Here is a 27,077-nt window from a genome sequence, read left to right as displayed (position 1 = left end):
AATCCATGTTGTCTCGGGTCCTGTAATCCACTGAATTGTAGAAGCTTCACTATTCTCTGTTTTTAACAGCATTTCCATTAATTTACTTACCACAGAAGTCAAACTTACCGGCCTGTAGTTCCCTACTTCATCCTTACTTTCACTTTTGTGGCGAGAAACCACATCCGCCCTTCTCCAGTCCTCTGATACCACTCCCGATTCTAGAGAAGCATTGAAAAGGTTAGCTAGCAGAGCCGACGGAACATCCCTAAGTTCCTTCAGTACCCTCGTATGTATACCATCTTCCCCCATTGCTTTGTCCACCTTTGGTTTAGCTATGAACACAATCCTCTGACTATCAATCAGGATCTACCACACCTCTATCACTATTTGCATTTGTCTTCTGTGGTCCTGCTCCCGGCGCTTCAGCTGTGAGGCATGTAACATGCATGAAACAGCAGCTATAACTCTAGACACTTTACAGGGCAGACTTCCCTCATATACTATGCTCTACATGTCAGTGGTCCCCAACCCTATCCTGGAGGACCACCAGTCAGTCAGGTTTTCAGGATAGCCCTAATGAATATGCATGGGGTAGATTTGCATGCCTGTCACCTTCATAATATACAAATCTCTGTCATGCATATTCATTAGGGCTATCCTGAAAACCTGACTGGCTGGTGGTCCTCCAGGACAGGGTTGGGGACCACTGCTATATATGATTCATCTCCCAGTTGAGAGGCTGTACATGTACTCATGATGCAAATAAGTCCTGGCTTTCAGAGACTGAGTCTGATCTTCGAATGCCAGGGTAGCATTCTTGGAAGAGCTGTGGCAGAGGCGTGTAGTGTAGTCTGGCAGCTACAGAGATAGATGATCCTAAATGCCACACAGGCTGTGAATACAAATAAAATATAGTTGAATTGTATTCATATTCCAGAAGTCTTGCATTCTAACTCTCCGATCTTATATTTATGGCACTAGCACCTTAGCAAAGGAAGAAGGATGCTGATAATTCAACTCGACCTCTCTGCCGCATTCGACCTGGTCGACCACACCATACTTCTTCAGATATTAGAAGCAATAGGGATCTCAGGCGAAGTATACAACTGGTTTCAAGGATTCCTTAAAACAAGAACATACAGAGTAAAAACAAAGGATCTTATATCGGAGCCTTGGACCAACCCCTGCGGAGTACCCCAAGGTTCCCCACTGTCACCCATGCTCTTCAATCTTTACATTTCCTCTCTCGGTACCCTGTTAGACAAACTCAAAGTAACTTCATTCAGCTATGCAGACGATATCACCATACTCCTCCCCTTTGACACACAAGACCCCACCAAATCAGGCATCCTGGAAAAAACTCTAGAAGCAGTGGAAAAATGGATGACAGAACATAAACTGAAGCTCAACCCAGATTTCTACTGCTTGAAAAGGACAAAACCCCTTCTATAACTGAGCTAGAAATAAAAACCACCAAATATCCCCTACAACCCACTCTCAAACTTCTTGGAGTAACAGTAGACAGAGGTTGCACTCTTCAGGTGCAAATCAACAAAATCACACAAAAAGCTTTCTTCACCATGCGCAACCTTCGCAAAATCAGAAAATTCTTTGAAAAAGAACAATTCAGACTCATAGTTCAATACCTAGTCCTAAGTCTATTGGATTACTGCAATATCCTCTACCTTTCTTGTCCTACCTACCTAATAAAACAACTACAGACCGTGCAGAACACTGCCCTCAGATTGATCTATTCCCTTGGAAAATTTGTCCACATCACCAACGCCTTCCTAGACTCACACTGGCTTCCAATACAAGCCCGCATCCAATTCAAACTATACTGTATGTTATTCAAAACCATAAACGGAATGGCACCCACCCACCTAAACAACCGTCTAAACAGGAACCTCTCAACCAGACAGAGGAGAACCCAATCCCCTTTCTCCTTCCCCCCTTTTAAAGGAACTAAACGCAAAAAGATGTATAACAACTTACTTGCAACACATGCAGCTAAATTGGACCCCTCCATCACCAACCTACTGACAGCATCAATTGACCTAAAGGCTTTCCGCAAAGAAATCAAGACCCTACTATTCAAGAAATTCACCCAAACGTCCTAATCCCTTCCTTTCTCCCTCTCTCCCCCTCTTAGAACCCACTAATCAAAATTGCTTTAGACCTTACGCCTTAATGTAATTTGTATTTCTCTTCCTGGAAATGTCCAGTTATCGTTCTGATGTAATCCGCTTAGAACTGAAAGGTACAGGCGGAATATAAGCCAGTAATGTAATGTAATGTAAATGAAGGCGTGGACGTAACAGGCATCTCAGAAATTTGGTGGAGGCACAAGCAATAGGACACGGATCCTGGGTAGAAATTATATCAAAATGATATTTTGAAGGATGGCATAATCAAACGGGATAAAAGTCTGTCAAGAAGCAAAATGCAATGTGGAATCTCCCTGTGGCTAGAAACTCCATATTTGATGGTTATTAAATAAAAGCAAGAAAGAAACAGTATTATAAGGCTATACCTTTTATTGAAATAAGTACTTTTTTAGAAGTAGTACTATAGAAATGATTAGTAATAGCTTTGAGGATAAAACATTCTTCTTCAGACTGTAACAAAGTAGAGTGTAGTGGTGGGAATATAGTACCACCAACCTAGACATGATGAAGAGACATTGAAATGCTAACAAATGTAGTAACCAAGGTTTCTATTACCCTCATATTGACTCAGTAACTTGGACTGGGGACATGCTAGAGAGGTAAAGTTTCTAGATGCCATAAATGACTGACTGCTTCACGGAGCAGTTGGCCTTGGAATTAATGAGAGGAACCTGCTATTTAGATCTAGTGTTTAATTGGAACACAGAATCAAGGCTGGTATTAGACGTATTTGAGCCTAGGGCAGAAATTTGAAAGAGGGCCCCAAAGACAGCTTATGAACTGCATTTCTTTCTGCTTTGGCCAGATTTGGGGCTCCCTTTGGCATGGAGACACAGGGTTGTTGCCTGTGCCTTCTTGACGCCAGCCCTGCTTAGAGCCTGGTGTGAGAGGTAAACGTTAAGGCCACTGGACGATAGTGATCACACTACAGTCAAATTTGTCATAATCAGCATTGGAGGTGTACTACAATGGCATTTAATTTTTAAAAAGGGACCCTATGATTAAAATAAGACAATCAAGAAAAAAGAATATTTAAAGAACAGTTGGTAGGGTCAAAAGTTTTACATGAGATGCACACATTTAAAAAATATTATCTTAGAAACCCAGATTATATATCTACTAGTCTTTAAGCCCGTTACATTAACAGGTGCTAGAATAGATGTGTCTGTCTGTGTTTCTTTATCTCTCTCTCCTTGGCCACTGTCTGTATCCTTCTGTCTCCACCTCCCCCCCCAAATGTTTCTCCATGGCCCTCTTCTGTCTCCCCCCCCCAGAGCAAAGCTGTCTCCCCCAGCACACCCCTCCCCCCAAAGCAGCCCCCTTTCCCTATCTCTCCATGGCCCCTTCTGTCTTCCCCCAGAGCAAAACTGTTTGCCCCAAGCACACCCCTCCCCCCAAAGCAGCCCCCTTTCCCTCTCCCGCTGACTCTCTCTGTGGCCCCCTTTCTCTGTCTGTCTTTCTGTCCCTCTCCCTGCCCCTGTGTCTTTCTTTCTTTCTGTCTCCCTCCCTCCGCTGTCTCTGTCTGTCATTTTTCCCCATTTCCCTGTGCAGCAGCATTTCCATCCCACTTCCCTATGCACATCCCACTTCCCTATGCAGCAGCAACAGCATTTCCCTCCTATCCCCCCCTTTCCTGTGCAGAAGCAGTAGCAGCATTTTCCCCACCCCCCTTTCCCTTCTCTTATCTTCTCTTCCCTGCTCCGTTCGGCCCCTCCCCCTTCTTTTACTGCAGTTGTCCTGCTCGATCTGGCCTGCTCCTGACCCTCCCACCGCCGACAAACCTCGGGGCTCCAGCCGCGTAGGCAGCATTTTAAACACGCTGCTTCGCGGCCTTCTACTGCCGATTGCCTCTGCCGCGTCTGTCTCCGATGATGTCATCAGAGACATGGCAGAGGAAATCGGCAGAGAAGGGCACGAAGCAGCGTGTTTATAGTGCTGCCTACGCCGCTGGAGCCAGGAGGTTTGTGGAGGGTCAACAGCCGGAGCGGGGCTGCTGTCCACCATTGCTGCCACTGGTGCTGCCTAGTCCGCTGGAGCCGGGAGGTATTTAATAATAATAATAATAATTTATTTTTGTATATCGCCATACCCAGGGAGTTCTAGGCGGTTCACAACAAATAGATGAGTTACATACAGTGCAGTTGAAAAAGAAGAACATAACAAGACAATCAAAGGGTCAAACTAGTTTACATTGACAATTTAAGTAAGGAAGGACTAATACAGAGCATAAACGGTATTTACCGTAAAAGAGTACAATTGAATTTGAGAGAAGGGGGAGCAAAGCATATTGTATGGGAGGAGGGGGCAGGGATCATTGGGAGGGGGGAGGAGGAGGGGGAAAAAGTAAAGAAAGGTGGGCTGTGTTGAGGGGGGGGGAGAGAAGGAATTGGTCTGTTGCAGAGAAGAGAGTTCGATCTGTTTACTAATGAGGAGAGGGGGAGCGTTAAGGCGGAAGAGGGGAGCATTAAGGATTTGGTTCATTAAAAAGTAGAGTTTTGAGCTTTTTTCTAAAGTGGAGGTATGAAGAGGCGTCAAGTATAATTTGGGCAAGCCATGAGTTTAGTTTGGCCGCTTGAAAAGAGAAGGTTCGTTCAAGGAATCTTTTAAGATGACATGCTTTCAGTGAGGGGAAAGCGAACATAGTTATTCTGCGGGAGCTCTTATTATTATAGTTCAGGTTGAAGTGGGGGTAGAGATAGTCAGGTGACATACCCAATACGGTTTTGTAGCAGATGCAAGAGAACTTAAATAGGATCCTGAATTCGAATGGCAGCCAGTGCAACTTGTGGTAGAAGGGGGATATGTGTTCCCATTTCTTCAGGCCGAAGATAAGGCGGATGGTGGTGTTTTGGACCAGTCTCAGCTTCTTGGTGACTTTCTTGAAGGCGCCTAGATAAATGATGTTACAGTAGTCCAGGACGCTAAGAATAGAAGCTTGGACCAGCAGACTAAAGGAGGTTTCGTTAAAGTATTTTTTAATGGTGCGGAGTTTCCAGAGTATTGAGATGCATTTTTTAAACACTAGGTCAGTGTGTTTCTCTAGTGAGAGATGTTTGTCTAAGGTGACTCCTAGAATTTTTAAGGATTGCTCGATACAGTAGTCTAGGCCATTGATATGTATCGCAGTTTCCTTGATTTAGAGAGCACAGTCGCGGCATGCGCCTCCAGCCCCTGCAAGCGCCGTGAGGTGTCAATTAGAATGTTGCCACCTCACGGCGCAGTGAGAGGCAGCGGTGACTGAGGGCAGGCGGTGACGTGCCAAGGACAGAGAGAGAGAAAGCCCCCGCATGCGCCATGAGGTTAGAATATTGCCACAGAAGCACACCTCACGGCGCCAGGACTCACGAATTTTCGAGAGCGCATGTGCGCTCTAGCGTTTTATTATTATTGATATCTATACATATAAATAAGAATTGCCGCTGCTGGGTCAGACCAATGGTCCATCCTGCCCAGCAGTCCGCTCATGTGGCAGCCCCAACGTCAAGACCAGTGCTCCAAATGAGTCCAGTCTCACCAGTTTAGCATGAACTTTTCCAACTTTGTCTTGAAACCCTGGAGGGTGTTTTCCCCTATAACAGTCTCCAGAAGAGCGTTCAAGTTTTCTACCACTGTCTGGATGAAGAAGAATTTCCTTACGTTTGTACGGAATCTATCACCTTTCAACTTTAGAGAGTGTCCTCTCGTTCTCCCTACCTTGGAGAGGGTGAACAGTCTTTCTTTCTCTACTAAGTCTATTCCCTTCAGTATTTTGAATGTTTCGATCATGTCCCCTCAGTCTCCTCTTTTCAAGGGAGAAGAGGCCCAGCTTCTCCAATCTCTCACTGTACGGCAACTCCTCCATCCCCTTAACCATTTTAGTTGCTCTTCTCTGGACCCTGTCGAGTAGTATCGTGTCCTTCTTCATGTACGGCAATCAGTGCTGGACGCAGTACTCCAGGTGAGGGCAAACCATGGCCCGGTACAGCGGCATGATAACCTTCTCTGATCTGTTCGTGATCCCCTTTTTGATCATTCCTAGCATTCTGTTCGCCCTTTTCGCCGCTACAACGCCTCAGAGTGACGAGCTGGTTGAGTGGAAGGTGACAGAGGGTAGTGGTCAATGGAGATCGTTGTGAGGAAAAGCATGGTGTACCTCAAAGTTCAATTCTTGAGCTGTAGAAAACTGAGGGAGCGGTACAGTTTAGGGGGGTAAAGAACTTTTGTGCACGAAAGAGGAGCGGGTCTTGAGTATGATAGTATGTGATGATACTAAGGTAGCCAAGCAGGTTGAAAAGGCAACGGTGAAAGCTAGAAAGATGCTTTAGTATATAGGGAGAGGAATGGCCAGTAGGAAAAAGGAGGTATTGATGCCTCTGTATAAGGCTTGAGACCTCATTTAGTTTATTGTGTACAGTTCTGGAGACTGCACTTTCAAAAATATATAAATATATAAGCCGCCTTTATGCTGAGAAATGCAAGGTTATGCATTTGGGCTGCAAATGCCCAAGGGAACAGTCACTGTTTGAATTTTTATATATGACAGCCAAGGACCCATTAGGACCCTTGAAGGCATTTGTAGTTTTGCTGAAACACAGCCCATGTAAGCTCATTTGAAATTTTATACATCATTTGACTTATTTTTATTCTGTGGGTCACTTGTGACTGTATATATCCTTTGTGGATTGCTTTCATGTTGTTTGTACACTTTTCAAACTTCATACTGGTACATCCAGTCTCCTGTTCCGAAGTTTGTTTGGGTTTTTTTTTTGTTTTTTTTTTGCTTCATTTATCTTTTGGAACCTTTTGGTGCCATTTGCATTTTGCTTTGCTGTGCTCGGAAAACACTTGCTACAGGTACGTTAATTTTGTTGTGTGTGTGATGTGATTAGTCACCTTGCAGGGTTGTGGCAGCAGCAGTGATGGTGCATTGTGTAAAGTGCTAGATAGAAGGGGAATTTTAAATGTAACAGAAGCACAGTATCTCTTTATTGTGTTGGATTTAGCTCAGTTGCTTGGGGAAGGGGGGAAGTGTTGAGTATATAGACCAGTGTCCCACAATTTTTTTAAAGCCGTGGCATACTAAACTCGGGGCTGTGGCTGGAGGGCATCCAGAAATGTGTGGATGTCGATGCGATGATTTTGCATGCATGCGCAGAGGCCCTCTAGATCAGTGGTCTCAAACTCATGGCCCGCCAGGTACTATTTTGAGGCCCTCCTTATGTTTATTATAAACACAAAAGTAAAACAGTTTCTTGATCATATGTCTCTTTAGCTATAAATTACAATTCCTCATAATGTTTAAATGCCCTATTCTGTTTTGTGTGGCATTAGCTTAATCCGGGTCAGGTGCTGTAGGCTTCATAGAAACATTACGGCAGATAAAGGCCAAATGGCTCATCCACAGCATCCACTATCTCCTCCTCTCCCTATTGGCTAAGGTTCTTTACACCTGCATTGTGATGTCATAAAACTTTATGGCTATAGAAACATGATGGAAAATAAAGGCCAAATGACCCATCCAGTCTGTCCATCCGCAGCATCTACTATCTCCTCCTCTCCCTATTGGCTAAGGCTCTTAACATTTGCATCTCCTCTTCCTATTGGCTAAGGCTCTTTACACCTGCATTGTGAGGTCATAGAGCTGCCCATCCATAGTAACCATTATCTCTTTCTCTCTCAGAGATCCCATGCGCCTATCCCAGGCCCTTTTGACACAATCTCTGTCTCCACCACCTCTTCTGGGAGACTGTTCTATGTATCTACCACCGTTTCTGTAAAATAGTATTTCCTTAAATTACTCCGGAGTCTATCACCTCTTAACTTTATCCTCCACCCTCTCATTGTAGAGTTTCCTTTCAAATTAAAGAGACTCAACTCGTGTGCATTTATATTACATAGGTATTTAAACATATGCTAGAAAGGGTGCCTTGTTTTTAATGCTTCCAGTTCTAAGGTTATTCCTGATAACTCTGCAAGTTTGGTAGATTCCTTGATGTTGAACTTCTTGACTTTAAAGCACTACCAAGCATGCATTAAGGTTCCTTTGCATAGGGTCATGAAAGATGCCTTGTTTAAGAATTGGGAGAATGCCATGTCAAGTCCTGTAGCTCCTAAAAAGATAAATACTGTACAATGTATAGAATTCAAAAGTGTCCAGGATTTGACAAAACTCAACTTCAACATCATTCATTAGTTGTGGCATCTGCCCTGAAGCATTCGTGCAGCTCAGGATAGAAACATAGAAATAGACGGCAGATAAGGGCCACGGCCCATCTAGTCTGCCCACCCCAATGACCCTCCCCTACCTTTCTTTGTGAATAGATCCCACGTGTCTATTCCATTTGGCCTTAAAATCAGGCATGCTGCTGGCCTCGATAACTTGAAGTGGAAGACTATTCCAGCGATCAACCACCCTTTCAGTGAAAAAGAATTTCCTGGTGTCCCCGTGCAGTTTCCCGCCCCTGATTTTCCACGGATGCCCCCTTGTTGCCGCGGGACCCTTGAAAAAGAAGATATCTTCTTCCACCTCGATGCGGCCCGTGAGATACTTGAATGTCTCGATTATGTCACCCCTCTCTCTGCGTTCCTTGAGTGAGTACAGCTGCAACTTATCCAGCCGTTCCTCATACGGGAGATCCTTGAGTCCCGAGACCATCCGGGTGGCCATTCTCTGGACCGACTCCAGGCTCAGCACATCCTTACGGTAATGCGGCCTCTTCTGCTTCTTCAGGAAGAGAAACCAGGACATTGGGCTCTTCTGGCAAACACATTTTCTAGTCATCTATGCTCATTTATAGAATGATGGACTACCAATTTTACATGTCTGTTTATTTTAAATCCTTACTTAAACAACTGTCAGAGTTTGAGGAATTCCTCCCTTCAAACTAAAACTGTTTCTTGTCTAAGAACTTGTTCACTATGAGAAGGTACAGTATATGGCTAGAGCAGGGATAGGCAATTCCGGTCCTTGAGAGCCATAGGCAGGTCAGGTTTTCAGGATATCCACAATAAATATGCATATGAGAGATTTGCATCTCAAGGAGGCAGTGCTTGCAAATCCATCTCATACATAGTCATTGTGGATATCATGAAAACCTGACCTGCCTGTGGTTCTCGAGGACTGGAATTGCCTACCCCTGAGCTAAAGGATCTCTCAGCACCTTTGATGTTGCTTGCAGAACATCTGTTGTGGCAATTGCAGCACACCATTTGACTTGGTTTAGTGAGTCTGATTTGGAAACTTTGGTAAAAGAATGCCTTTCAATTATTCCTTGTAATGGAGATGACCTTTTTGGTGATAAAATTTAAGAAGCTGCAGATGAAGACACATCTCAGTCTTCATAGTTTGGAAGATATTCTGCCTCTCCTTTTCTTACGTTCTTGTTATAACACTGAAAGGTGTTAAATCAGCCGCCTTCATAATCTTCTAGGCCTGCTCCTCATTGACCTTGTGCAAGTCAACAAAGGACACAAAAATCACATCTTCAGATCAAATAGCAGTTGTCCTTTTGACTCCTTTCTAGAGAGCATTGCCAACATTTCCTTCCTTTTTCCTACCAATCTCACCATTGGACGCAGATTGCTCTACGTCCATCAAAGTTGGATTCTTACCACAACAGATCATTGGGTGCTTTGCGTCATTGCTAATGGCTAATCTCTGCGCTTGTTCCTCTACACATTTCCTCCGATACCTCTCATAGGAAAACCTCAAACTTCACTAAGATCGAGGTACCTTGATTCTCATAGTACCTCGTTGGCCATGTCAGATTTGGTTCCCGCTCCTTCTAGAGCTCTTGTCCAAGAAACCATGCAACTGTTTCCAGCATTACTGATGCAGAACGCAGGATCCCTCCTTCACCTGAACCCCCGTTAGTTAGCAGTAACAGCATGGTTTCTTTCACTGAGCAAGTAAATGCTTTATGCCTCTCGGATTCAGTATCTGATGTCATTGAAGTGTCTAGAAAACCTTCCATTTCGCTATTTATCATTTCAAATGGACCAGATTTTCTTACTGGAGTCCATTGCATTCTCTGGAACTGATCATATGTCCACTTCCATACATACTAGACTACCTTCTCCAACTCTGGTCTAAAAATCAGTTTAATTTGAGTACATTTCAATGCTATCAGGGTGTTTCATTCTCCCTTGGATAAGAAATATATCTGTTCATCCCTTGGTAGCCCATTTCATGAAAGGTGGTTTCATGTGGAATAGTCCTATCAAACTTCCACCTATTGCTTGGGATCTTAATGTGGTATTATCTTTTTTTATGAGCTACTTATATCTTGTGTTCTCATATTTTTTACTTGAACAGTCATGTTCCTCATCACCCTTAGGTCTGCATGCCATGTGAGTGAACTACAAGCTTTTGTGTCAGATCCTCCCTAAACAAGATTCTACCATGACAGAGTAGAATTTTGCACTCATCCAAAATTTCTACCGAAGATCATTACATTACATTACATTACATAACATTAAGGATTTCTATTCCGCCATTACATTGCGGTTCAAGGCGGCTTACAAAAGATTTATAAACAGGGTTACATTGAGAGAACAATAGATTTGCTAGAGTGGTAGAGAGTAGATCTTTTGATATTTCTTTGGTAGTTAAGAACAAGGAGGCTTAACAGAAGATTTATAAACTACAATTGTCCCTGCTATGATAGTAAAGGGTAGATCCTTTGTCTATTTTAGTGTTGTTGAGAGTACGTGAGGTTAGGGCTGTTTCAGGAATTTCTTGAAAAGTATAGTTTTTAGTTTTTTTCTGAATGTCTTGTAGTCTGGGGTGGACATCAGAAGGTTGGAGATCTGGTTGTCCAGTCTTGCTGCTTGAATGGCTAGGAGGCCGTCGTGTAGTTTTGATCGTTTTACTTCTTTGATCGGGGTAGGACTGAATGGGGAATGCGTTTTTCTGTGTCTCAGACTTTCACCTCAAGCAGTCCATAGTTCTCCTTGTTTCTTTCCAAAGCCGCATTTACATCCTGGAGGGGGCAGCACTGCACATCTTAAGACTGCAAACATGCTCTGGCGCTACCTAGAATGCACTGAACTTCAAAGAGGATCCTCCCAGCACTTTGTGCTTTTTGACTCCAATAGATTTGGAGTTCTAGTTTCCAAGAGAACCATCTCCATGTGGTTGGCAGACTGTATTTGCTTTACATATACTCAGGCTGGGCTGAAGCTGCAGGACCATGTAACGGTGTCTGGGCTATGGCTGCTTTGGTAGCTCATTTCTCTTCTGCATCCATTGAGGACATTTGCAAAGCAACCACTTTGCTCTCAATCCATAACTTAAACTTCTCACTACCTTTGAGAACAAAACTACAGAACAGACAGTTGGTTTGGATTAGCAGTTCTTCGGAATCTTTTTACTTCCTGAGTGCCAACTTTCCCTCCAATCCATTTGGGTTTTGCCAAGCTCATGTTTATATATCCATTATCCTCATCTAGAACCATGAGTTCCACATGTGAGAATATAATGCCTGCCTGTCCTCAGAAGTCCAAAGCAGGTGTTCCTTGAGAACAGCAGGCATATATTCTCACAACCTGCCTACCTCCGATAGTTGGCTGCTTAGCTTTATTATGGACGGCAGGTCCCACGAGCTGAAGTCAGGCGGGAAGGTACCGGCATGTGTGTGGCATGGGCACGCAAAAAAATTTTAAGTAACAGTGCATTTGGTAATGTCCTTTATCGGGTTCTGTGGATCACATCACCTACATGTGAGAATATGTGCCTGCTGTCCTTGGAGAGCACCTTCTACAGTTAAATATCTTTGCTGTCTGTGACGTGCTTGCCTTTTGACATCAGTATGTAAACATTCCACAGTTATTTCTTCAGAGGTTAATATCACAAAGCCTTGTCCTGTATTTAATCAGTGACATTTTTATATTTCTGTTTATTGAATAAGTTGATTAAATTCAAATATGTGCCTTGGCATTGGTGAGCTTTTCATGACATTTACATATTAAAGGTATTCCTCCATCCTTTCTCTTCCTTCTGAACAGTATTACAAAACTAGTACCAGGATCTCATTGATGCTGTTGGATCATTCCATGTCAAGTGGTCCAGAACTCCCCACTCAACCATCTCAGAAATTGCTGAATTTTTTTTTTCCAGGGGATATGTTGGGACCTCTAATGAAGATAACCAAAGTTTTGGGGTATGGTCTCAATCAGGTCCACAGTTAAGGACCCCTTTATTTGGGCAATTTTTTTGTATCTGTGGAAGATACAAGTGGAAGATACATCTTCTGTGGAAGATGTCAAGTGTGGACCCTTCTTGAAACTGGATCAGTTGACATGGAATTATCTTATCTGTTAATGAGGAAAAGGAATAATACCAGTAATGTTTAAGTTTTTAGTAGTGAGTAGAATCTAACTTATTTTCTTATTTTACTTTCTTTTAACAGTTTGTGCGCTAGGCATGGACATTCGTAATGATGTTCATGAACTGAGGCGGTTGGAGAACTGCACGGTGATCGAGGGCTACCTCCAGATTCTGCTCATCTCCAATGGCAAAGCCGAGGACTTCCGCAACCTCCGCTTTCCGAAGCTCACTGTCATCACCGACTACCTGCTGCTGTTTCGTGTCTCAGGTTTGGAAAGCCTTAGTGATCTCTTCCCCAACCTCATGGTCATCCGGGGGAGGAACCTTTTTTACAATTATGCCCTGGTGATCTTTGAGATGACAGACCTCAAGGACATCGGGCTGTATAACCTGAGAAACATCACGCGGGGGGCTATCAGGATTGAGAAGAACTCTGACCTGTGTTATCTGTCCACTGTGCACTGGTCCCTTATTTTGGATGGTGTGAACAACAATTACATTGTTGGGAATAAGCCACCAAAGGAATGTGGAGACTTGTGTCCAGGCATGACAGATGAGAGTGGTCTGTGTGAGAAGACCCCTATTAACAAGGACTACAACTATCGCTGCTGGTCCGCCAATCACTGCCAGAAAGGTAAGACCAAAGAATTTGTTGGATTTCAGAGATAATGTGTTCCTAGTCCTGTAGGTGCAAAAAAGGAATTAACCAGTTCAAAAGTAGAATCTGTGGCAAGGCCTGAATTCCATCTAAAAGTGTTTTTTTTTTCCTCTCTTTTATATTAATGGAGCAGATGTTAACACTGATTGGCATTTTCTTGCCAAACGAAGGGTCTAGAGTTTGGTCATGCCAAACTCCTTTTCCACCACATTGCTGTTGACAGGTGCCATCAACTATCGCTGTGTATCTTATCTGCAGGCAGCTTAAAATGAGGTGTTCTAACTTGGGAGCTGTTGTGCCTTTGTACCTTGTCAATCTCCATGGCAGGATTGTGAGCAGGATTGGGACCTGAGGGTGAGGGGAGCAGGACTGAAGTTGTAAAACCTTTGCTAGCATTGGCTCCCTCTTCATTGTATAGTGATAAGAAGGGGGTGTGGTAAAGCAGAACATTTGACTTTGCACACTTTTACACACAGGTTTTAGTAGGTCAGAATCTTTAGTTAAAAGGATTTCCTCCATGGTAGTTGGGGGGGGGGGGAAGGGTGACTTAATGGAGCTTCTGTAACATGTTTTATAGGTGTATGTAAAGAGTTGAAGCCTGTCTTCATCTTTTCTATGGCTTTTTTTTTTCTTAAGCAAATGAAATTAAGGTACACAGGTGGGAGGAATGTAACTAAAGAAGTGTGTATATGCCTACAAGTTTAAATGAAAACCAATGAAATGAGGAGAAGATAAATCATCTTTTTGTTCTCATCATAAATATGAATATGCAAACATTTTCACACAGATTTAACGAGTGGGTAAAGCAGGTCCAGTATGTAGGTGTCTGACATCCTACTGGCTTATTTCAAACAATGTGTTCTGGACATGGAGGACAAAATTTCCCCGTTCACACAGGATCTCTCTGTCCCCAAGAATGAGCAGAGGTGCATTTTTATTTATTTATTTTGGGGAGGGGGTTGGGAATCAGGTGTTCATTGCATTTGTTGAAGGAAGGGGGCCCAGAATCCTTCAGGTGTAAATATCACCATTGATTTGCATTCTAGCTCTCCCCTATAATCTGTACATACCATGTCCTTAACTTGAATTTGGACTGAATCATCAGAGAGAGATGTCCTCATCAAAAGAGCTGTAAAGATAACAGGAACATTAACATGAAAAGCATAAGCCGTGAAGTACTGTAAACTAGGATCCCTGGTTATAACAATTTGTTAGGCTGCCAAGGATGCATTCAGCCCCTGGGATCTAAATTAGAGCAAATTGACTAGCTGAAAATTTTATTAGAGTTCATTGTATTTTAATCATTGGTCAAGGGATGTTCTAGTATGTGGTTCTGTGACCTAGCAGTGCAGAAATCATTGCAAGATCCCCACCTGCCCCCCCCCCCCACTCCCTAGCTGTGCAGTTGAAATGACCTTATTGTTCACACCTGTGCATGAGACCAGTTCTGACGGTGACTGCGATTTACGGATTCACTGTGACTCAGTCATCCTTGGATTATTGGATAACACATTGTGGTTGCCGGTGTTAACTTCTTTTTAGATTTACAAGGTATCAAATAAGTTGGTCACAGGTGATAAACTTTTAATTGGACTAAATTTTCTATTTCCCTAAATTTCTGAACCTAAAATTTGAGTGGAACATCATGGATTCTATTACTTCGGTCTCTCCTTCCCCCTTCAAGGAGCCTGTATCTGCAAAAAAAACTATCATAAGAGCTCAGTGAGTGCCTGGCCTAGGCAGGAGACAAAATGTGTCAAATACATTATTCTGTGCTTTTTATGAACGTGGCTTTTTTTTTTTTTTTTTTTTAAATGAACAATTTTCATGTAAGCATAAGATTCACAAAATCCAATGGCTGCAATTAATCACTGGCGCAGATAAACTGCACTCACTTTGGGAAAAAGCCTGTAGTAGAGAATGACAAGGGGACAAATTTTTCCCCGTCCCCATGGGAACTCATTGTCCCATCCCCGTGAGTTCTTTTCCTGTCCCTGCCCCATTCCTGCAAAGCTCCGTCCTCATCTGCACAAGCCTCAAACACTTTAAAATCATAAGTGTTCGAGGTTTGGGGGGTTAAGGCTGAACTTATAGGAATGGGACCGGGAAAGCGACAAAACTTGCGGGGATGGGGAAATTGAGTTCCTTCGGGGACGGGAACAAATTTGTTTCTGTGTCATTCTCTTGCCTGTAGATCAGGGTTCACAACCCAGTCCTCAGGACACAACTAACCAGTCAGGGTTTTTTTTGTTTTTTTTTTAGTATAAACAAAATAAGTCGTCCTTGAAGCGTGAGCACTTTCTACTACCTGGCCCTTGATGCAAGGCATCGTGCCGAAACACAGACTAGTTGTGTCGGATCTCTCAATCAAACTTGCTTCCTGTAATCCTTGACTTTGCCATACTGTTCCATCTGTGGCCCACTATACTTTTATTGCCTCATTTTTTGGGGTAGAGGGCCTGGGAAACGATCTCTCCATATTGAGAGTTTTGCTGAAATGCTTTTTCCAGTGCAATAGGTGAGACATTCTAGACAACAGGTTTATTTCCCCATACTCGCATGGACTGCAGAAGGAATTCAGACAAAGGTAGACCTCTTTAATTTCACCACGAAACTTCAGATTATTCAATGTTTTTCTAATACATCCATTTCTTCAACTGACCGCTCTGTGGTTAAAAGACCCTCTAAATGGATTCCCCTGGTCCAATAGGTTCTCTGATTGAGGCTTTTTCATCCTGTGTTCTACAGCAAATCTCCACATTAAAGAAAAAGCGAAAACGTTTTTTTAACTTCACCAAAGAAGAACACAAAGCTGTTAGATCATTGATGGACAACTCTCAACTGGTTATTAAGCTAGCAAATAAAGGAGGGGGCATCGTTCTTCAAAACAGAACGGACTACATACAAGAGGTTCTGAGGCAGTTGAATGATCTTCATTACTACTTACCTTTGCCTGATGGTCCAACCAATTGTCTTAAAGAAGAAATTGATTCACTAGTAGATGACTCATTTGCACGTGGTTATCTTACACCAAAAGAAAAGGACTTTCTCAAGGTACTTTTTCCGGTGTGACCCATGATATACAAGTTACCCAAAGTGCATAAATCTCTGACCTCTCCACCTGGGAGGCCCATTGTCTCTGCTAATGGGTCAGTTCTTGAACCACGCTCTATCTTCGTAGATCATTTTCTCTCCCCATACATCCCCAAGATGGAATCTTATGTGCACGATTCAAGTCAAATGTTCACATTCCTAGACGAATTTGATGGCGATTTAGATGACATCCTCCTTGTGACTTTGGATATCAATACACTATATACCAACATTCCTCAGGCCTCAGCACTTTCAATCATTGCACACACACTTCATGATAGAGTACTCAAGAGAAGGATACCTAACCGTCTCATAGATGATATTTTCATTCTGTGGCGAGGTGATCAAGCAAGTCTAAAGGTTTTCTTTGATTAGCTCAATACCCGAGATCCCAATTTAACCTTTTAGATGACCATGGACCCTGAAGAAATCGGTTTTCTGGATCTTCTCATTCATAAAGCTAGATATCACCTAACTATCAGTTTGTTCCGCAAATCTATGGATTGGAATGCCTATTTGCATTACACTAGCAACCATAACCCATCACTGAAGAAGAATCTGACCAATGTGCCTCCTAAAGCAGCAGCAATGGCAGTGTCCAGTGGGCAGAGGCAGCACTCTGAACATGCTTGCTCGTGGCCTGCCCTGCTAGGTCCTTCCCTCTGTGACATCACTGATATGTGGCACTGATATGCTGCTGCTGCTGCTGCTTTGGGAGGCCCAAAAGTTGAGGTCTCGTGGTGGGGATGTCAATCGGGAAGTGCTGTACAGGGGGGTGGGAGGGAGGGATGGAAAGCTGCTGCACAGGGGGGAAGAGGAGAAAGGAAGAATTGTTGGTCATGGAGTGGATGAGATGAAGGGAGAGATGCAATAAAGAGGTAGAAAGGAGGTGAGGGAGAAATCTTGCATGTGGTGGAGGTGAGGGAGTCATGAATGGAGAAGAGAGAGAAATGTTGGACATAGGGTGGAGGACAGGGAGATATGGTGCATTGGGCAGAGAGAAAGAAATGTTGCATATGATAATGGCGGGGAGGAAGGGAGAGATACTACATGGAAGAGAGTAGAGAAATTTGACACAGGGCACAAGGCAGGGAAAGAGAGAGAGAGATGATAGACAGTAAGAAAGAAACAGAAATGTTGGTTATGGCAGTGGAAGGGAAGGTACAGAGATGAAAGATGAATTGTGATCACGGAGAAAGAAGAAAACGTCAAATGGGCAGGAGATCCTGGTGAGCAAGTTAAGAGAAGATAAACAGAAACCAGAGCCTGGGACCAAAAAATTTGGTTCAATAGGCCAAATCAAATCAAAAACTTTTTCCCTGAATTGGCCAGCACTAGTGGCTATTACCTCAGTGAGTAAAGTCTCGGAGCTACAGGCTCTTTCTTGCAGAGAGCCTTTCCTCAAGTTCACAGAGATCGGAGGTTCTTTGTGCACTTTTCTGCCTTTTTTACCAAAGGTTGTTTTTGGCTTTCCATGTCAATCAAGAAGTCAGATTGTCGGCATTCCAGTCCACTGATCTTAAGGACTGGATTCTGAAAAAGTTGGATGTGAGAAAAGTGCTCCTATGATATCTTGAAGTCACCGAGTTCAGGCTTTCTGACCATCTTGTTGTGGTCACTTGTCAGCCTAGATGTGGCGCACTGGCTTCCAAGACCACGATATCCGAATGGATCCACAGGGCCATTTTGTCAGCATATATTGGATGTGGAAAACAAGTCACCAATCTCCGTAAAGGCACAGTCAAACTAGAAGTGTGGCTGTTTTGTGGTGGAAGTTTGGGTGGTCCCTCCCGAGGAGATTTGTAGGGCAGCAACTTTGTCCACACTATATACAGTTTCCAAGTTTTACAGAGTGAAGGTAATGCTAAGGGAGGTCTCTGCTTTTGGGTCCTCTGTTATGAGCCGGCACAATGGTCCCACTCTAGATTTCTGGGACTTATATGTCCCATCCATCTAGAATGGCACGCTTATTGCACTAGAAAATGAGATTAGGTTCTTACCTTCCTGATATCTTTTCTGATAGGTGTGTTATTCTGGCCTCCCACAATGTGATTATTTCCTGCGCCTGCCTACACTCTCACTCAGAATGTTCGTATCCAAACCTGACAGTTGGATGCCAGTCAGACCTTAAGGGTATGAAGAATACACTATTGCTAGGACACTGGGTATTATTTGAGCTCCATTAATATTTCTGTTTGGCATAATTGTTTCACTGTTTTGATCAGTTTTTAACATATTTTGTTATAATTTCAGAGCAGATCAGAGTTGTTTTTCAGGGAGTTTCCCCATACCCCTCTTTCACATATGTTTCTAGAAGGGACTTTTGCATGCTTTGGAGCAAACTGAAGGGGGGCAGCAGAGCCTTCTGGTGAAGTAGGAGGGATTAAAAAAACTGGAATGGATTCCTTCTGCACGGCTTGCAAGCACTAGAATTATACCCATCCAGAAAAATACACCTATCTACTAGAAAAGATATTAGCAAGGTAAGAACCTAATCTTTTTCCTAGTCCCCTGGGAGAACTGATTTGAGCTCTGCAGGAAAAAAAATTATCTGTATCTGTGATACAAGTGAGTATTTTTACAGCAGCTGTTTATAGCAACCTGTTGAGCTATCATAGATAAATATTTAAGAAAGATAACTGTTAGGAAGTGACTATATTTCCAGTCAATAGTAGAAACACAATTTACATGTTCCTTGCATGCCATTCTTTACCTTTCTTTTACGTCCTATTCAGTTTCTGAGCTCTTGTAAATATCTAGAGCTCTCAGAATGGCCCCTGAATTTATACAAAAGCACGCAGATATGCAACCACTGTTATTTCATCAATGCTTGATATGCTGAGTCCTCTATTCTGATCTTTAATGCCCCTGAATTGTTCTTGATTTTAAAATTCCATGAGCGAATTCACTGCAGTTCTGAGTCCTCTGGGAGTGGCAGTGGCAGTGGTAGCAGGAGAGAGACTGCTTCAAATGCACCTGATCACAGGGTTTTAAATACAAGTCCGGCCTGTTTGGCTCATATGCTGTCTGTTTCCCTTGCAAGAAGATGCAAAGTGATATTATTTCTTGGAATAATCTTAAGATGCTGTATTGAATTTATAAAATAAAAATGACAATGCAGCTCTGCCCATCCCTTTCCCATAATAGAAAGTGATATGGAATATCATCCAGGTCTCGGAATTATATTACATTTAAAATAAACAGCTTATAAAATACATAGCATAGCATTACAATTACATTAATATTACCCCCATAAGAAGCATATCGTTCAGCTAAAATCTGCATTATAGGTACAGGGTTAAAAATGCCTCAAAACACAATTGGGGAGAGAAATACTTTAAGCTGGAAAGTTAATACTCTAGCACCTGGTGCATCCTGCTATCGTAATACCTTTTTTTAATGCTCTTGGAATTTTTCATGATTTAGAGAGTGGAAATTGTTCTTCAAGATGCATGTCTTTTTTGTTCAGAATAAAAAGCCAAGAGGAGAGACCAAGCACTGTCTCTTCCCCCCCCCCGCCCTTAACTTTTTCCTGTCTTCCCCACCAGGAGCATAGTCTTTCCTTTTCTTCCCTCCCTTAGCTCCAGTGCTGTGGCACAGCTGTTCTGTCTCTGGCCTGAATGGGCATAACTGTCCACGGCTGGCATGACAAGAATGTACACACTATGTTCCTGCTAGAAACACCTTTTCTTCCCCACCCTACAGCATATACAGTATATATGTACTTGTAAATAAACATCTTAAAATGTGAAAATCTTACTTTGAAAGAGTAGAGTAAATTTTTTAGGCAAGCTTGTCTTTTTGTGGAACTGTGTGTGTGTGTTTCTTCCAAATGCCTTTTCTGTTACGTCCCTTCCAGATTCCATATGCTAGTTATTCAATCCCAACCCGCAATCCAGGAGTTGCAGAAATCCACAAACGTTTCTGAGCACATGCTCCACCCCCTTACCTGAGAGCTAGCAAACATATCCACTTACAATTTCTGCAAGCAATCCATGCAGATGTCTTTGCAGTTGCTCTGCTTCTTTTTCTTGGTGGATTTAGTGCCTTGAGACCCCTTCCAGGTGGTCCCCTGTCTGAGGAAAGGACACAGTCCCACAGTACTGGACTGCTGCTTCACAGAGAAACTCTGGATCTATGGAACCAGCCTTCTGTGTGCCACCATTTCTAGACTCCGGGGTCCCTTCCCTTGGGAGTCTGCTTGCCGGTGACCTTGTCATAAGTTTCAAGCGCAGGCTGTAGCCGGCTGGAGTAAAACCCACCCGGGTTACAAGATGCAGGCTGCCTTTCACGCCCCAGATCATGTGGAGGATCTGTGGAGGAGAAGGTCGCAGTCGGTGTCTGGCCAGCTGGCAGTCCGGAGATTTCAAGTCTGGATCCATTTGGAGCTGTTTCTGATGCAGAAAATCCTTTTCCTCCATTTTAATGCTGTTTAAAGCTGCTGACAGTCTGGCACTGCATAACTGAGTAAATCTCCATTATCTCCTATGAGAACTTCGGAGGTGGCTTGTAAAACTATTTTAAAGTCGTTTTTCATAGTTTCTGACGGTAGGGTTCAGGACAGACCCCAAATTGCTATTTTTTATTTTCGTTTTTTGTTTGTTTTTGGTGCAAATTTGTGACGGCGGCCATCTTGGATTTTAAAATCAATCTTTTCTTTTTCTGTGCATCTCGTTTGGGTATGATGTTGGTTCTTTAATGAAGAGATTCACCCAAGGCAACATTCAGCAGGTACAGTTTAACCTAAAACTTGCAATTTAGTTAATAGCACATCTAAATGTCACAGAAGGAACAAAGGGATATTCCGGCCACAAACTGATGTGATCAAAGTGTAACAGATGTGATGATCTGATTTGGAAAATAAAGTAATTTTATTTTATTTTTTTAAGGAATTTATATACCGCCTATCAAAGTTATTTAAGCGGTTTACAATCAAGTACTCAATCTATTCTGGTGGGCTCACAATCTATCTAATGTTCTTGGGGCAATGGAGCATTGAGTGACTTGCCCAGGGTGGGATTTGAACCCACAACCTCAGGGTGCTGAGGCTGTAGCTCTAACCACTACATCACTCCTTCCTCCTATACAATACATGTATACTCCACCTGTTGCCCAGGAAACTTCTCCTGTGCTATGTTGGGTTTTTATTTCCAGGTTAAACATTAGGCAGTTAAGCAACATTTTGAAATGGATGACCTGGTTTATCATGTGTTGGCTTTTTGCTGCAAAAAAACAATGAAATGAGGCCGTATAAAATAAATAACGGGATTTGCCAGACCTATGTTGATGCATTGTTGATTGCTACAGCAGTTCTCTCGTGGATGGGTGGATGTTTAATGCGAGCTGAGGGCTCAGATCTCATTGAAGCCTAAATGACGATGAAAAAAAAACAGTTGGTTACCAAAGTGGTAGAATTGGGTGGAAAAATAATTTTAATTACTGTTTAAGGGACAGAAAATGCAGAACTGGGGGCATTTGTATTGATGCTGTGGAAACATCTGACATTCCTGTGATGCGGTTATCTACTAATGAACAAGTGAGCTGTCCTTTTGCCACCTGGGCCCTCACTTCCTTTTCTCAGAGGCAGATTTCATCCATGCCAGACTTTGAAGACACCCTGAAATTCTCTTAACTGCAGGTGTCCTCTTGTGCTTCTGTCTTGCTCTTTCGCGCGCTCTCTCTCGCTCTCTCTCGCTCTCTAGATCAATATCTATATCAATCTCTCTCTTGATGTTTTATATATATATATATATACACACATATATACACACACTCCAGATGTTTCTCTCTATGCCAGTCAGCTGTTAATGAGCCCCACCCATCCATTCCACGACTTACCAACATCTGCCTTACTGATGTGAACATCGTGTTTTACATTTTATTGAGGTGAATAGATTTTTCAGATCTTCTGCCGCTTGCTCTTCAATGCCCACATCTGCGCAGGTCTGTCCAAATAAGTGCTGGTGTTTCTGTGTTGTGTTTCATTGACTCTGTGCCGTCATCCTGACAGAGCTAACTCCTCATTAAATTATGGCACAAGAAGGTCAAGACCTCCAATCGTGGTCACTAAAATTTGTAAATTGGGGTGGAGGGGGGATGACGACACATGGACAGTGGTTTGTGACTGTTTTCTTTCTTCAATTTTAAATCAAGTTGCCAACTTTGTCCATCCTACAGTTGAGAAGATTTAAATTTTACCATTGCAAATATATGGGAAAAGAATGTCTTGAAATTTTGTGATGGGCTCTGCTAAGTTCTATTGTTTGTCTACATGTTTAATAGACTACTGTGCGTGTATACCTGAGTGTGCATGCACACAGAGTAAAGTAAAATGGATCTTGCTAGATTTTGAAAGCTAGGGTAAGATGAGAATCTATTTTTCAATTGTAGTAATGGTTTTTATTAATTAGTTAGGATACAACAGCTGAAGAGTTTCTCTGCTGTAAAATGATATATTTATTTTTGTAAAAACAGCTCTTTGCAAGATAATTCACATGGCTTGTGTCCTTGTCAGAATGCTTACATTTGGTGCGAGTAGAGGGCGGGAGGAGTGATTTTACTTGGGTATTGGGTATAGAAGGCTGGCTGGGGACTTCCTCTTTCAGAATACTGTGGAACTACCCATAAAAATGCCTGGTGGTAATAAGTACAAAAAAAAAAAGCAAACTTTTGTAAGCCATACTAATATGAGTGAGGTGTCTCCTAGCCTGAAAGACTCCTTTTTTAAAAGAATTACATATGGGAGAGGCATTGGGATGGTTCGATGTCCAGTAAGATCTGTGTATTGTCCCTCTTCATTGTTAATGTTCTTAAGCCTAAGGATCTTTATTTATTTATTTATTTATTTATTTATTTAAATTTATATCCTGTTCTCCCAAAAAGCTCAGAAGGGTTACAAGTTAACGTACATAGCGCTTGTGAAACAGTGGGGAACGTGGAATCAAGAAGGAGGGGGAGACGTAATTAACTTTCTGTCCTAACATAATATAGGTAAAGTCTCTTGGCTCACAGAGGCTACCTTTGTTCATATTATTCTAGTTCAGGGGTTTCAAACCTCAGCCCTCGCCAAGTCAGGTTTTCAGGATTTCCCAAATGAATTATGCATGAGATCTATTTGCATATAATGGAAGCAGTGCATGCAAATAGATCCCATTCAAATCCATTGGGGAAATCCTGAAGACCTGACTGGCAACCCATGTTCTAGATCTTGCCACCCTTTCCTACCGTTGGTCAGCTGCACAGAGTTAATTGCTTGCAGAAGTCATTGTCTTTCCTTTTGCCCATTAACTGGGGATTGGTGGTGAGAATCCAGTTCAATCAACTCTCCCACACCAATTGCCTATATCTTGAAATCTACCAAAATTCTGCTGGCTCTCCATATTGGTTGACATTGCTTCTGCCTTTTCTTGGGATCACAACAACTCTCAAACTGTTTTGCTACCAAGTGCCAATAAACCTTTTTATCAATTCTCTTCTTCCAACAGCATGTGCAGTTAGGGTTTTGGTTAAGATATGGAAATCTTTCTGGACCCTTTATTTGGCATTGTTTTCTCAGAAGCAACACGAGTCTTCTATGGCTCTTATGGGAGATCTGAATCTCCAAATGCCTGTTGGCACTGTTGGCTCTCGTTCAACATCAAGTTAAGTAAAGCAGCCGTTTTCATTGTCTGCCAATTAAAGGGTTAAAGTTTCCCTTTCTGTCACCAACTCCTCTCTCCATGGTAGGGCTGGCCCTGTACTCTCTTTTCACTAGTTTCTCACTGGCTGCTGCTTCTTGTGGTAAATCTTTTCTTTTCCCAGGCTTTTCTCTGGTCTGACTCTGATCCCTCAGGGCCTTGGAATGGAGTCAGGAACCAAGTCTAAAATTCTGGGTGACCTGGTTTTATTCCAGACAAGAAAATTTATACAGTACCTATGTGACAGAGGTGAAATAGCGAAGGAAACAAAAATAACTGATATAGTAAGCTAAAAGCACCATAAAAAAGGAGAGATTTGTCCAAATTAAAGGACTGAAGATAAATTAACATTTTTCTTTTCTCTCAATTTGTTTAGAGTCTCTCAATTTGTTTAGAGTCCATAGTAGCTACCCAGCTATCTTCTTACCTAGAGAGATTCTCCATTCTCCCCCCTATCAACATGGCTTTAGACCCAGCTTCAGCACCGAGTCCCTCCTTGTCTCCCTAATATCAAAGGTGCAACAACTACATTCTTGAAACAAATTCGCTGTTCTGTTACAATTCGACCTCTTCTGCTTTCGATGTCGTTCACCACGACATACTACTTTATCAACTTTCCGAGATAGGAATTGATTCCACCGTTCTTAATTGGTTCTCAAACTTCCTTCGCTCTTGCTCCTACACTGTCAACTCTAATGGCACCATGTACGCTCCTTGGTCTCCTTGCGGTGTTCCTCAGGGATCACCCCTATCCCCTATCCTTTTTAATATCTATATGTCCTCACTGAAGCTCTTCCAGCTTTCCCCCCTTGAAACAATCTACACATACGCCGATGATATCCTTGTCCTTCTTGAAACAGACCAGAACCTCACCAACCTCCACGATAACATAACATCCTGCATAATGAGACTCCACTCCTGGTACCTCTCGGTACAGATGAAACTAAATGAATCAAAAACAAAATTACTCTGGCTCGGCCCAAAGTTAGAACACCTGCCCTCCCTCTTCGCACTACCCTCAGGCGCTGCCTTACGCCTTGAGTTCTCAAGCAAGGTCCTTGGCGTCATTATTGATTCCTCTCTCTCCCTCAACGACCACCTCAACTCCCTGACAAAATCATGCTTTTTCAGCCTCCACATGCTAAGGAAAGCAAGATCCTGCTTCCGCCAAAAACATTTCGCTGTCCTTGTCCAATCCATCATCCTCTCCAAACTTGACTACTGTAATGCCATTTACCTATGCTTAACAAAAAAAAGACTCCAGCTTATTCAGAATACAGCAGCCAAGCTGATCTTTGCAAAACGTAAATCTGACCACGTCTCCCCACTCCTGGCCAATCTTCACTGGCTCCCAGTGATTTCCAGAATCCAATTCAAATGCTCTTGCCTGGCTTTTAAGATTATTCACGGCATCCTTCCCTCCCTAATCCCACTTTCCTTCAACTCCTCGTGCCCTGACTCCACCAGGACCGCCCATAAATTAAAACTATCCTTCCCCTCCCTACATGGTATTCTCCACGCAGGTAAACTGGGAAAATCACTTCTATTCAAAATCACAGGTCTCTGGAATGACCTTACCATCCCGCTGCGGAACCTGAGCTCCCTCCATTTATTCCGCAAGCAACTAAAAACCTGGCTGTTCTCTAACATGTAATTTCTTTTTTCCCTTACTTTTCCACTCAACTTATAAACTTATGTAAACCTTTTCCTACCCTTTCTCATTTTTAAGTTCTTGTAAACCGTGCCGAGCTCTACTTCCGTGGAGATGATGCGGTATATAAACTTAAGGTTTAGTTTAGTTTAGTTTAGACTATGTGACCAGGGCCCTATTTAATGCCCTGTGCTATCCCTCATCTTTCTCATTTATGGTTTAAAAGGGGGCAGATATTGAGTGATAAGTGATGTAACTTTAGGGGAACTTAAGAAATCCCATCAATCTGACCCAGGCAGATCTTGAGCAGTTCATTGGCTGCATTGTGAATAATCTGAGCATCTTTAATCAGGTCCAGATTTGATCTTAGGCAAATGCCTCCAGCACCAAATTTTAATAGGCATTGAAAAGCTGCTTCCGCTGCTGTGCTTCAGTCTAGGCATTGGGATGGTTTGATGTCCAGTAAGATCTGTGTATTGGCCCTCTTCATTGGTAAGTTCTTAAGCCCAAGGATCTTTATTTATGTAGATTTATATCCTGTTCTCCCAGAAAGCTCAGGACGGTTACAAATTAACGTAGATAATGCTTGTGAAACAGTGGAGAACGTGGAATCAAGAAGGAGGGGAAGACGTACTTAACTTTCTGTCCTAACATAGGTAAAGTTTCTTGGCTTACAGAGACTACTTTTGTTCATATTATTCTAGTTCAGGGGTGTCAAACCTCAACCCTCGCCAGTCTAGGTTCACTGCTGCAAGAACTTATCCTCAACAATAGGATTGATTGGCATCCTAGAGAACTCAAGGAGAGCCTCTGAAGTGCCCCATTCCATTCTGTCCTTGTCGCAGTTTTCCATGGTGACAGGGAGTCTATGTTAGAAGAGGGACTGGGCCTCTTGGAGGACTTGGAGACCCTTCGCTGAATTTCCCTTTGAATGCTGCAGCCTGCCACTGATCCTGTTGAGGCTTGTGAAGTAAGGGGGGAGGTCAGGAGAACAAATATGAACAGAGTAGAAGGAACTGCTGCTGCCGCCCCTTCCTCCCCACCTATCATGGCTTGTAGGCAACCATGCTGCAAATCTAGCTGTTTTAATAAATGCTGCACCTTTTTAAATCTACCTCACCCAACCAAAGAACATATTGAAGTCCATTACCTATTATAACCCAAAATCCAGGGAATAAATATAACTTCAGTCCTTTCATAAGAACATAAGAATAGCCTTACTGGGTCAGACCAATGGTCCATCAAGCCTGGCCTGTTTTAACGGTGGCCAATCCAGGTCATTAGTACCTGGCCAAAACCCAAGGAGTAGCAATATTCCATGCTATCGATCCAGGGCAAGCAGTGGCTTCCCCCATGTCTTTCTCAATAACAGACTATTGACTTTTCCTCCAGGAACTTGTCCAAACCTTTCTTAAAACCAGCTATGCTATCCACTTTAAGCACAACCTCTGGCAACATGTTCCAGAGCTTAACTATTCTCTGAGTGAAAAAAATATTTCCTCCTACTGGTTTTAAAAGTATTTCCCTGTAACTTAATCAAGTG

The 27,077-nt window shown here is 42.7% G+C and overlaps 1 protein-coding gene across 1 annotated transcript in view; it reads left to right on the top strand.

The window, feature by feature from the left end:
* Window positions 1–27,077, top strand: part of IGF1R (insulin like growth factor 1 receptor) — a 384,398-nt gene that overhangs the window by 66,627 nt on the left and 290,694 nt on the right. Inside the window, exon 2 of the mRNA XM_033920005.1 lies at window positions 12,539–13,090. Within this exon, the coding sequence (XP_033775896.1) occupies window positions 12,539–13,090 (552 nt within the window). The remainder of the gene's footprint in view (window positions 1–12,538; window positions 13,091–27,077) is intronic.

The sequence above is a fragment of the Geotrypetes seraphini genome, chromosome 14 (assembly GCF_902459505.1).
Source record: "Geotrypetes seraphini chromosome 14, aGeoSer1.1, whole genome shotgun sequence".
Classification (NCBI taxonomy): Eukaryota; Metazoa; Chordata; class Amphibia; order Gymnophiona; family Dermophiidae; genus Geotrypetes; species Geotrypetes seraphini.
The sequence above is the reverse complement of the archived record's forward strand: the minus strand, read 5'-3'. Positions and strand labels throughout refer to the sequence as shown.